General features: G+C 38.1%; 1 protein-coding gene and 1 pseudogene across 1 annotated transcript in view; one reads left to right on the forward strand and one right to left on the reverse strand.

Annotated features, from left to right (window-relative positions):
* The window catches only part of WDR49 (WD repeat domain 49), a 141,403-nt gene extending 138,483 nt beyond the window's left edge, over positions 1-2,920 (reverse strand). The window contains exons 1-2 of the mRNA XM_045556608.1: positions 2,821-2,920; positions 2,266-2,498 (exon numbers count right to left, since the gene is read on the reverse strand). Of these exons, the coding sequence (XP_045412564.1) occupies positions 2,266-2,430 (165 nt within the window). The 5' untranslated portion in view covers positions 2,431-2,498; positions 2,821-2,920. The remainder of the gene's footprint in view (positions 1-2,265; positions 2,499-2,820) is intronic.
* A 6,930-nt stretch (positions 2,921-9,850) lies between these two features.
* Positions 9,851-11,177, forward strand: LOC123641703 (annotated as a pseudogene).
* The last annotated feature ends 2,145 nt before the right edge of the window (positions 11,178-13,322 follow it).

Here is a 13,322-nt window from a genome sequence, read left to right on the forward strand (position 1 = left end):
ACATAAGCACTACTTGCTTTATTCCTAAGTGTTACTAGTAAGATTAATATGGTATGTGATATTTCATTTGGGAACATATACATAAAACATTCATTGCACAATTTAAAGACCCAACGTCCTGTTTTTCAGTTAAGCATTGCCACTGCTATTTAAGGGGATGGACTTCACCTAATACCAGACAACACTTCAGCCCCAAATAAGAAATTTCTATAAAAAGAAAAACAAAACAAAAACAAAAACAAACAAACAAGAAAACAGAATAAGAGATAAAGGAATTTGGTGCCAGAAGCTTGACATTTCCAAGAACATGTCTTTGGTAATTGGACCACAAATCACTGCCTTTGGAGTTCTGTGTTGCAGGAATACCACTGAGGGTGTTTTTTCCTCCTACAGCAATCTCTATTTGCGGCCTGTAGGCCTAGCACTCATGACAGATGGACTGGATTCCACTGACATCATCTAGTGCATCGTTCTCTAGGTGTCCATGCTGTGTTTGGAAATCATGTGGGCTCAAGGGTCTAGCTTTTAGTACTGGCTGCACATTTGCCATTGTATTGTTCCCTTCTCTGTCTGTTGAGTATGTTAAAAATGGATGAACTTCATTTTTTCTTGAAAGTACAGCTGCAAAGCCCAATTTCTTTTTACTAAAATGTCAATAGATTCTCTATGTTCAGGCAAGCTCTGAATTACGTTTTCTTCCCTATGGTCCATCAGTACTTGCGTTTCCAATTGGCAATTTCAGAACAAGTGGTCTGGCCTTTAAAGTGTTTAAAATAAAAAAAAAATACTTAACACTGAATTTTCCAAGTTTCACTTGGGTTCACTCAAGACTAATCTGTAGTTTGAAAAGAACACCCACCCTCAACCTCCTGTAGCAGTTTCACTAATATGTGAACTTTATAATGTTGACTCTTCTGATAGATTCTAGCTCTCAAATTCTGTGTTCTTAGCACCAGAACAAAACTGCCACATTTCTGTTCATTCCAGAGTCAAAGCTGTCATAATCTGCTGTTAAGTTTTTTGTGAATGTCCTCAAGCTGTCAAAATGTTTCCTATGTCTATCAAAATATGCCAGATTCATTTGGGGCATTGGGCATAAGCACCACTGAAATCTTTCACACAAATGGGGTTGGAAGAAGAGAAAATATATGAAGATTGAAATGAGAAAAGTGTAGGATAAAGCATGTCTTCGCAAAGTAGGATAGATTATATTGTAAAGAAATGATTTATATTATTAGGACATTAATTTATCAATATAAGTAGAATCTAGCTTGTTATACAGAATAGGGTATAGCAGAGTTTCAGTGGTTAGCAACTCTCCTTTTTTGATAGCTAAAGATTAAAATTTGTGCCACTTATAGGCCAGTATAATTGTTAGATTTTATCATGTTTTATTAATTTCAATGTGGTATTCCAAAATACTGTATGTCTGTTTCAAATTAATACAGATACTCCAAGCACTCCATGAGGACCTATATTTTGCAAGTATAATGAAGTAGAAAGGATGGAGGCTCATACCTACCTAAATTCCACAGCACAGAAGAGCACTTCTTCCTATCCATGTTCAAAACTAAGAATCATTTTGATGTATGCTATTCATTACACACAGCTGAAGAATTCCAAGTTAATTAACTAAGATCATTTATAGTTAAATTGCTATGATTTATTTTATATGTAGAATTAAAATGAAAACTTCTAATTTTGTTTTTATTGGCATTACTCCATAATTTACAAAAAGAATGCCAGACTGTTCCTTCACGTGGGATCTTGGGACAACAAAGTGTCAAAATCAGCTTTGAAAAGGGTCTGTGCCACTCAGGGTGAGGCAAAGGGAATTTCTGCAAACTGGATATGCATATTTGAACTTGCCAGGTTCTATGTCCATATTAATTGCAAGGACAATTATTACTGGGGTCACCTTGGAGATCTGGTTTTCCTCACTCACAACATAATTTTTTGTTTTCCAAAAATATATTGATCGCTAAGAAAAATTTTCTCCAAGAATAAATCATTCTTCCTTGATGGTTATGATATGCAATTGTAGCAATTTCAAACTAAATAATATTGTTTGGTCCAAAGAACTGAGGGATAAAGATACTGAGCACATCATGTTAAATCCAGGCCTGACTGATTATTTCCAATACCCTGCTATAACTATTAAATATATTTTTAAAAATTTTAAAAGAAATATCTCTCTCTCTTTTTCATCCTAGTCTCCTTTGTGATCAACTCTCAAACTCTCTGGTCAATAAGCTTCACACTTACCTCAAAGGCCCTTTGTATTTTGACAAAGTCCCCGACGCTGAGTTGGTTCTCAAGCAGGCCTGTGCCACAGTCTTCATCTGCAGTTACACCTTCTGCTCTCTCAGGGCTCTTTGGCCCAGGCTGTGACCTCGAGTTTAACTCAAGTGCACCACTTTGGCAACTCATAATGGCTTTACCTCTTTTCAGAAGCCTTCAACTATTTCTATATGTTTTTCTTTCCTTTCAGCAGGTGCCTTTGAAAAGAAACCCAACTTAGCAATAGAATTCAAAAATGAAAGTACAGGCCTTTAAAGGCAACACAATTAGGAGGCAAAATGTTCAAACCTAGGTAGGAAATAAAAGACCTCAATCCTCTAACTTATTTGATTCCACTGTTTATTTTCAAAACTAGTTGAATGGTTTAAAAACACCCCTTCTTTATACTCTGTTTAACCTGGCTTGATTAAAAATGTGTAAAGCTTCTCCCACTTTTATAGTAACTGACATAGAAAACAACGTCCAATCCTCCTTTTAAATGCATGAGATAAACAACTTCTCAAAATCTCTTTGGCTAACCTTGCTTCCATTAACATGCTGTAGTTTTCAAATCCATTTTCTTGTCTGGAGGTAGCAGAAGACGAAGCTGCAGTTTCGTACCAATGAAGTGCTTGCCTCTGAAGGCCACCTTCCCAGAAATGTGGAGTTGTTTGTTTCATCTGTTCCTGATGCCTTTGTATGTTTCCTGGCAACTAACATAAAGCCAGCTAAAACTTTTCCTTTCCCTCCCTCTTCCCAAGTAATGACTGAAGGTTTAAACATATAATGTAAATGTTGAGTTTTTTTTAAAGGACAGTTCAGCCCACTCATTTTTTTATTAAACTTGTATTATTTAAAGAAAATGTTTACAAATCTATTTTCTATGAAGCATGTTATGTATTCTGAAACAACATGATTAGCCAAAGAAAAGTGTGGATTTCTGGAATTGTATATTTATGCACAGAAAACGTTCTATTCTTATATAATAAGAATCCATTTTTTATATTCTCTTTGTCTTAGTTTCTATGTGTAAAAAAGGAATGGTTCAGAAAAGCTTTCAGCTCATTGAAAATGTGGGAAAAACCCAGCATAACATAATACGATAATCTAATGATGAAACAGCTTGCAGTGTCATCACTCGTTCAGCTAATAATAATGAACATGAGGTGAAAAAGGGAAAAAGGTCCTGTTTTTTTATTTGAATATTTACCATGTGCCAGGCACTATCCTAAAACTTTACATTCATTATCTTGTTTAAGCTTCACAACAACCCTACAAGGCAGATATGACCATTATCCCCTTTTCACAGATAAAGAAGAACAGAATGCCAAAGTTGACACAGTTAATAAGCTATGAAATGAGACAGAATGGCCCCAAGCTTCAGAGGCTGCACTACAGATGGAAGCCCTCTTTGCACCTTCTTTTCATTTCTGCAAACTGGAAAGTTGGCACTAGATATTCTCCAGGGTCTCTTCCATTCTACAATCTGGTGTTCACTAGATGCGTGGTACAGCATAGAGAAGGAAGCATCCCGCAAGCATTCCTATACCAGTTTTAGAAAAAAATAAAGTTTCATCCGTGCTTCCATTAATTCATCCATCTATCTGTCAGCATTCATTCAAAAAACCACTTAGTAAGCGCATAATTTACATCAAGTCCTGAATTGGACCTGGTGCCCGCCCCAGGGCCTTTACAGTCTTTTCGGAGCAATTACTTGTCTAGCTCATCCTTCATGCCAGTTCCAACCTCTTGCTGTTTTTATAGTGTGGTTTGAGAGGATTCTGAAGGCATAGATAGGCCCAAAGAGAAAGAGTGGCATTATAAATTATAGATATGCATCATGGGCACAGAAGGGCAGGGGAGCATATTTACCACAAATTTGCTTTTTCTGGATTAGCCCTTCATGTAAGTTAGGAAAACATCTTTAAGTCCTAATATTATAAATTCCCCTAAATTATCTCACAGAGGCACACAATTTGTCTTCTTACCATCCTGGTTAGTGACTTAATAGTAAGTTAGAGCTGGATCAGGCCCATAAATGTTTGCAAAATGTTCTATAGTGATATTCTGGAAAGCTGGGCTTAGTCCAGTAACAGACACTAATGAGGGAAGGAAGAGGAAATAAAAAAAAAAACACGCTATGAAGCTGCACTGGAGAAATAGGTATCCCGCTGGCTGACAATGTAAAATTCTCTAATTATTCGAAGACAGTCAACCTTCCTGTCCTACTTACCTTCCATAAAGATGCAGCTCTAAACTAACTCTCATTAGTCAAAACAGGAAAGTATAATGAGCAGCTAACAAATAACAGAAGTTAATCAATTGACACAGTTTTCTTGCTGTAAAATTATGGCATTAGAAATAATTCTTGATCATAAAATCTTAAATGGCTCTAGCCTTCTTTGTTACTCTGTGGTTAATTTTCAGGTTAAATTTCTGCAACACTGTAAAATCCATAACTAGTCTCTTGACTGATAAAATTTACCCTCCTGCTTGCCATGAATCAATTATGATTTTGTGAAAATCTGCCACATGCCCAGTCCAATACTAGGCTTTATGGGGAATGTTGCAGTGATGAAGGCAGTCTGTGTTCCCACGGTGCTCACAGTTTAGTCGCAAAAAGGCCAACACAAAAATTGACACTTGCTCCCTTCTCCTGTAGGTACCAGGCAACACTCACTGGCGCAGTGGAGCACTAAGCACTCAAGAGGACAGAGTAAGTCAAAACATCCGCTGGCCTTTACTGCCCTTGAAACCTCGGGAATGAATAATTGTCCCCACAGAACAGATGTCCCCATCTGTGTCCTTATCAATACTCATCAGTCCACACCCAAATCCCTGCTCTCTTCCTCCCCCATAACTTATTGCCACCAACATAACATAAATGTCCCCTTTCTTCTAATTTCTCTTCCCTGCGTTTGTCCCCTGTTCACACTTGAGCCTATTCTAACATTCTTAATTTTTGCCTAAATTCTCCCTCCAACTTTTCACTTGAACTGAGACCAGCTTTCCCTTACCAACCTCCCACCAAACCATCTCAAGCCAAGGCTGCTTCTTGCCATAGTTCCCGCTTCTCTGGGAAGAGAAAGAAAGGTTGTCTTCCCACCATCTTCTTGCCCTTTGAACCCGTGCATCCCCAACGTGGCCCCAGTGATGAAATACCCCATAGCTCTGGTTAAAGGGAACTTCCTCTCAGATGCTAGAGGAAAGCACCAGCCCTGCCTTTGGCACCTTTTAAGCCTTCAGTAAATATTACTACTTTCTTTCCTTCTTTGTTGCTGATCATCCCAGTTAGAATTAATTATTCCTTCTACTCTGCAACCACCGTGTTTTGTTTATACTTTAACCACAGCGCTTTTTCTTTTTGCTTTGTAATATAATTAGTTGTCTGTTATCCATCTCTCCCACTAGGTTAACTCCCTAACAACAGGGATGATATGATATCTCACTAATGCATGTAGTGTTACATTGCCCAACGCAAAGCTTTGCATAAACTACACAATAGGACAGTGATGTGTGCTCATTTGTAAAATAGGATGGGTGAAAGCAACATTCACCGATAACCTTGAGTTATCAAGGAAGGGCCCTGTGAATAGGTGGCACTGAGTCAGAAAGAGAAGCAGAATTCTGTGGAAAAAGAAAATTCATGTAAGGAAAAAGTTGAGACTGTATCTTTAAGCCACTTACCACAATAAACTGGTCAAGCACTTTTGGAAACAAAGCATTTTTTTTATTCATACAATTCCTGTGTAATATGCAAACATGTTGAGGCTCTACTCTTCTGTTGCAGAGGCTGCTGTAGGCACCGGAAAAGCTAAGATAAAGGAGCTACATCTCTGTAACCACCATTGCTCAGAGACACATATCATAGTAAATGTTGGTTTTAAATTAATCCTATCTTTTGAGAAAGCAGTTTCTATGTTAACCTTGGAGAACATAATGTTAGCCATTTTTTTTGATCTCCTGAACAATGTTCAAAGTAAAAAAACCTGTATTTGCAGAACAGCATTTCTCAGACTTTTCCAAGTATTCGAAGACAGAATTCATGAAATAATGATATCATAAAATAATTAAATATATAATTTTACAATAAATTGCATGTCATCATATGTTAAGTTCTAGTTGAAGCAAGCAGTGGTAGCCAAATTTAAAAATCTATGTGGAAGTAGAATATAAAATTGAGAAAATCCTAATTATTGACTCCAATGTTCCAACTTATTTGAAAAACAAGCCCACTGTAACTTAATCAGTAGGCACTTTATGAGCCACTGAATTTAATATTGAGAACAATGCTTAAAGTATTCATACGTTCAATCTGCTTGCGGAAGTCTGATGAGCAGTCCCAACTGCCAATCACTTCTGAGCCCCTCTTTGCTTTGACGACCCCTTCTCTTTGAAATGCAGTGCCAGTGTTTTCAGTCATCAGTGCGGCTTTCACTAGAGGCCACTTACCGGGCAATTACGCCAAGCTAGGTTACCAAATCCCTTCGTGTTGCCTCTCTGAGAAATCATTGCATTCTATTCTGCTTGGAGCTTTAGAACAGTTTGTCAAAGTCACCTTGATATCGAACACTTGCATTCATGTTTAGAACCACTAGAAAACAGTCATAAAATCATTGCTTGAAAGGAGCCACTGAGAATCCAGTTAAGCATTTATTGATTGCCTCCTTGAAGAAAGACAGAAAGCAGGTAAGTTGGAAATTAATAATTATTGAGTTCTTAATATATGCCAAACACTGTGTTAAGCACTTTCACAAATGTTATTTTATTTAACCCTCATGATATCCCTGAAAGATACTTAATATTTTCTCTTTTTTTAACTGATGAGGGAACTAAAGCAAAATTAAGCATCTCATCCAACTTACAAATTGTATAATATAATAATAATGCCAACAGAATGATGCTATGCACTCTAAGAAACTTACATAGATTATTTCATTGAATTCTTCTGGAAACCCTATGATATGGGCACTACTATCGTCATCAATTTTAGATGAAGAAACTGAGGATTATTTAGATTAAATAACTTATCTAAGATCATCCAGCAAGAAGTAGCAAAGCCGGAATTCCAACCCCACATCTTTCCATGTACTCACTAGTATAAAGCCATGTTCAGGGTAGCCTGCTAAACACCATAGTCAATGCTAATCCAGTCTGGGAGCTAAAATGTGCAAAATGTAAGGAAATAAGAAAGCACACACTAGAAAATGAAGTCTGAGGGGCTTAGAATTTGGAGTCAGAATACTAGCTTCAAGTCTTGGTTCTCTTATTTTCAGCCCTATAGCTTGGGCAGCTTGAGTCATTTCTCAAAATGAAGATAGCAGAATTATTTATCTTGTAGAATGGCTTTAGGGTTAAAATGAGAAAATACAGTGAAAGCTCTATGTAAATTGCAAAAATATTATGCACATGAATTAACAGTAATATTAATACACAGTCAGAGTAAGGCAAAGTTCCTGCAACTTTGGGGAAATAAGGTAAGAGTTCATAGAGGGATTAGAATATTTTAATTGTAAAACAGAATGAAGCAAAATTATCCACATCATGACATTTTATGTTGAAGCTGAGATTCTGTAATCATTCTCATTGCTTCCAGGAAGGTCTTATGTCTAAATCTATTTCAGAGAGCAATGCTATATCAATATTTCAAGGTTAGTTATTAAATTTAATGATTGTATTTGTGTGTGTGTATGTGTGTGTGTGTTATAGTTTTATCACTTTGAGAAAAACATTTTCTGCCTTAGGATCAGTCAGCGCTAATGGCAACTATAGAAGTCTTCCCTAAGAGAGCCTGGTCTACTTGGTATTGTCTGAATCTACTTTTAATAGCAACAGAAATGATACTCAAAGCAGTGTAACTACTGTCTCTCATAATGTGATGCTCTTAGATTGCTTGAGTGCCCAAATCCCCAGAATCAGACAGTTTGTTTATAAAGCATTCAAAACTCTATTCTAGAAAAGAAGTGGATTTTAATTTAACATGGTTTCACTGAATGGCTTAGTCCCAATGGAATATATATATGTATGCATATTATATATACACATACATACATAGGTGTGCATATTATATATACATACACAAGCACACATACACACAGAGAGAAAGAGACAGAGAGAAGGCGAGACATGGGAGAGTGTAAGAATGGGAGTTTCTCCGACAGGTTGCCTCACAAGGGTGAATTGTGGGCAGTTGCTGTCCTTTGGGTAAACAAGTGACCACTAACTGGGGTGACAGGTGTAATGTAAAGACAGAAGTATCTCTAGAGGGGATAAAATACAATGGGACAAGAGCTCTAAGTTCAGAGACAAGAGACCTGGATTTTAGTGCAGTCTCTACCATGTCAATGTAACTCTAAAAATTTACCCTCTTTGGGCTTCAGTTTCCACAGGCCTAAGTGAAACTAATAATTCCTACATGCACTTCAAATAATTGCTTTGAAGCTCAAATGGGATCATATATGTGGAAACAGTTGTTAACCAGACAGGGCTATGTAAATATTTTATTTGTTGGTTGGTTCATTCATTTAAAGTATTTTTATGTGACTTAACATGTGTAGGGCATTAACTGGCGGTACGAATGGCTATCAGTTGTGAGTATTAACATTAAAAAGCATAAAGTCTAGAAAATAACATAACCCATCTACATGAATCATATAGGTAAAAATGGTATGGATGAAATACTATGTGAGTTAAGTTAAGGAAAAGATTGCTTAAATATATATAGTTGAAGAGGCATGGTAGATAGAGTAAAAATGGCTTTGGAAGTGGTGACACTTGATGTTATGGCTTGAATTGTGTGTCCCCCAAATTCCCATGTCAAAGTCCTACCCCCCAGTACCTCAGAATGTGATCTCATTTGGAATAGGGTCATTGCAGATGCAATTAGTTAAGATGAGGTCATACTGGAGTAGGAGGGGACCTAATCCAAGATGACTGCTGTTCTGACTGGGAAAATTTGTATATGAACACACATACACGCGTGTGCACACACAAACACAAACATTCACAGAAAGCCATGTGAAGACCGGAGTTTTGCTGTCACAAGATAAGGAGCTATCAGAAGCTAGGAGTGAAGCCTGGAATAGATCCTTTCCTCGTACCTTCACAGGGAGTATGCTCTTGCTGATGTCTTGAGGACTGAAACAGTAAATTTCTGTTGTTTAAACCACTGAGTTTGTTTTGGCAGCCCCTGGAAACTGATACAGTTGGTTATGTGGAAATACAGAAAAGACAGTTTATGGATAGAAATGTATGTTACCAATATGTTTATCATTATTATTAAACTAATATAAAATATATATAAATAAAATCATTATAATATAATAATGTAATATAATATTAAGCACCTAATACAGCATTTGGCACATAGTAGGCACCAAATAAATATCTATTAAATGAATCATTTGTTTAATAAACAAAAAAGAGAACACATAAAGAGGAATGGATTGGCATAAAATACATACATTTTTGACCCCTGTTCCTCCAGACTCCTTGGTAGTCTGTTAGTGGGAGATCCTTGCTGCTGTCCCTTCACCGTCTCCGGTGCTGCAGGGCCCTACAAGTTCCCGCCATGCATGAGTGCATCTCCATCCAGGTTGTTGGTGTCCAGATTGGCAATGCCTGCTAGGAGCTCTACTGCCTGGAACACGGCATCCAGCCTGATGGCCAGATGCCAAGTGACAAGACCACTTGACTCCTTCAACATCTTCTTGTGTGAAACAGGCTCTGCAAAGCATTTGCCCAGGGCAGCATCTGGAACCCACCTGGAACCCACAGTCATTGACTAAGTTTGCACTGATACCTACTGCCAGCTCTTATGCCCTAGGCAGCTCATCACAGGAAAGAAAGATGCTTCCAATAACTGTGCCTGTGGACACTACACCATTGGCAAGATTACTTACCTCATTTTGGACCAAACTAACAAGCTGGATGACCAGTGCACAGGTCTTCAGGGCTTCTGGGTTTTCCACAGCTTTGGTGGCGGAACTGGTTCTGGGTTCACCTCCCTGCTGATGGAACACCTCCCTGTTGATTATGGCAAGAAGTCCAAGCCAGAGTTCTCCATTTACCCAAATACCCAGGTGTCCACGGCTGTAGTTGAGCCCTACAACTCCATCCTCACCACCCACACCACCCTGAAGCACTCTGATTGCGCTTTCATGGTAGACAATGAGGCCACCTAAGACATCTGTCATAGAAACCTCAATATTGAGCACCCAACCTACACTAACCTTAACCACCTTGTTGGCCAGATTGTGTCCTCCATCACTTCTTCCCTCAGAATGGATGGAGCCCTGAATGCTGATCTGACAGAATTCCAAATCAACCTGGTGCTCTATCTCCATATCTCCTTCCCTCTGGCCACATATCTACCCCTGTGATCTCTGCTGGGAAAGCCTACATGAACAGCTTACTGTGGCAGAGATCACCAATGCTTGTTTCGAGCCAAACAACCAGATAGCAAAATGTGACCCTTGCTGTGGTAAATACATGGCTTGCGGCCCATTGTACAGCAGTGTCGTGGTCCCCAAAGATGTCATTGTAGCCATTACTACCATCAAGACCAAGTGTACCATCTGGTGTGTGGATTGGTGTTCATTGGCTTTAAGGTTGGCATCGATTACCAGCCTCCCCCTGTGGTACTTGGTAGAGACCTGGCCAAGGTGCAGAGAGCTGTGTGCATGTTGAGCAACACCACAGCTGTTGCCAAGGCCTAGGCTCACCTGGACCACAAGTTCGACCTGATGTATGGTAGATGTGCCTTTGTTCACTGGTACGTGGGTTTGGGATGGAGGAATGGCAGTTTTCTGAAGCCCATGAGGACGTGGCTGCCTTTGAGAAGGATTATGAGGCAGTTGGAACAGACTGAGGGAAAGGATGAGGGTGAAGAATATTAACCTGTCTGCTATAATTTTACATTCTGTTGTCTTGGGAGTGACCCTAAATTGTCAATATAAGTGACGTTTCCATTTAAAACATACACACACACACACACACACACACACACACACACACACACACTTTTTTTTTTTTTTTAAATCTCTTTAATACTCTTCTTTTTCTGGTCAACCCTCTACTTACAACAAAAAAAAATCAGAAAAGTCTACACTCCTTTGAAAAATGCTGCCACTTCACCTTTGTTTACTCTAAGAAATTCTGTCTAGGAAAGCAAAGAAATGAAAAGAAAAAAAAAGGCAATAGAAAGGAATTTAAAACTTGTAAAAATCAAAGTTCTGAAAAAAACTGCACTTTACATGATTGAAAACTATAGTTCCAAGACAGAATACTGCCACAATAAATATTTGTTACAGAACACAGTGCTCCTGAACATGGTGCCTCTGATTAAAAGCCCTGAAGACCAAGGGCCTCTATTTCTCCACAGCTGGAGCAGCAATTGTCAAATTAATATCGTTAGTACACTCCTAAATCAAGTTGTTGCAAGTGTACTTATAGAGAAAGCATCTTACAAAATGCATATAGAGCTTTTGCAATCATTGCCTAGGCCAAATGCTGTCACAGAAAATGGATCTCAATTTACTCAACACATTTGGTTTCGTAATTTGCAAGATTAACTCTTGCCATTGTCTGAAAAATAGGAGGTTCTTTAAAGGCAGGCTTTAAAAATACACTCTTGAATTAGTTAGGGAGTTATGCATGTTCAGAGCAAATGATAGGACTGCTAATTATTGTGTCTACGTCCACTACAGATGTGTGTGGGGTGGAGGGGCAGTAAACTCAAGAAAAGGAGCTTATCGATCTATTGGGAAAACACAATGTGGTAGTGGTGTGGCTTACAACTTTACCAAGTGGGATACCAAATTTAGGGAAGTGAGTCAAGTTTTCAAATAGGGGGAAAATGATACAGATCTATGAAAATAGCCAGCTGAATGACCTTGGGGAAGTTACTTAACTTCTCTGGTTTCAGAATCTTCATCTGTTAAATTAAATGATTAAATCACATGATCTTTAAAGTCTCTTCCAGTACTTAATTTTAAAAGGAGGGGGAGGGGAAATGTTGTGAGCTTTGTAGAAAAAGAAAAGATGCTATGCCCCAGGTAATATTACTGAATTCATACTTGACTGTGAACATTGTAAAAACTTCTAAAATAATGATAAATGAGCTAGGTGTTCATGCTGAGGTCACTGGGGAGCTATGGAAACTTTTAAGCTGGGAATGTAACGTGATGAGATGTGCACTTATGAAAGATCATTGATTGCCCAGTGGGTCTCATCTAGTTAGTTTTACAAATGATCTAGGCAGTTTTTAAAAATCCAATGCCCAGCCCTACTCCAGAACAATGATTTAAAATCTCTGGAGGTGGAATCCAGGCACCAGCATTTTTTAAAATTAGTCAGATGTTTCAGTTGTGCAACCAAAGGTCAGAACTACTGGTTTGAAAGGAGGCAAGACCAGCTGGGAGACAACTGAGGTAATAAAGTCAACAGGTGATGATGACTTATGTATAGACTAGAAAAACATCAGAGATATAAGACTATTTGATGAGTGCAGAGAAGAATCTAGAGTGGACATCAGCACAATCCTGAAATATCTATGCAAATTTTTGAATTCAGAAAGCATGTTAATATTTTAAAATATTAAAAAATAAAAATTCAATAAGGATGGGGAACACACTAAAATTGAATACAAACAGAAACAAGTGAGCCTAACCAAATGCATAACGTAACCACAAGGAAAAAAAAAAGTCCAAGGAAGTTTAGCGCATAGTACCTCAACTATGTAATCTCAATTTAAGGCAAAAAAAAGAACTACCTGTGCAAAGAAATATTGACCTCTAATAGATTTCTTGATTGTGGTGGCATAGGTCTAGCTATTTTGAAACAATGTTGTGCCTATTATAGATTGTGCAAATAAATATTGTTTTATTTTAGGAATCAGGGTTTCCACTGTAGCAGAAGGGAGATAAAAATATGGAATGGAGGAAGGCAAGGAAGAACTCTGTGCACTTGGATAGGAAGTAGATCAGTAAAAATTTACACACACACAGACACACACACACTTTCGTAGCTCTGACTGCTGAGAC

This window comes from Lemur catta, chromosome 1 (genome assembly GCF_020740605.2).
Source record: "Lemur catta isolate mLemCat1 chromosome 1, mLemCat1.pri, whole genome shotgun sequence".
NCBI lineage: Eukaryota > Metazoa > Chordata > Mammalia > Primates > Lemuridae > Lemur > Lemur catta.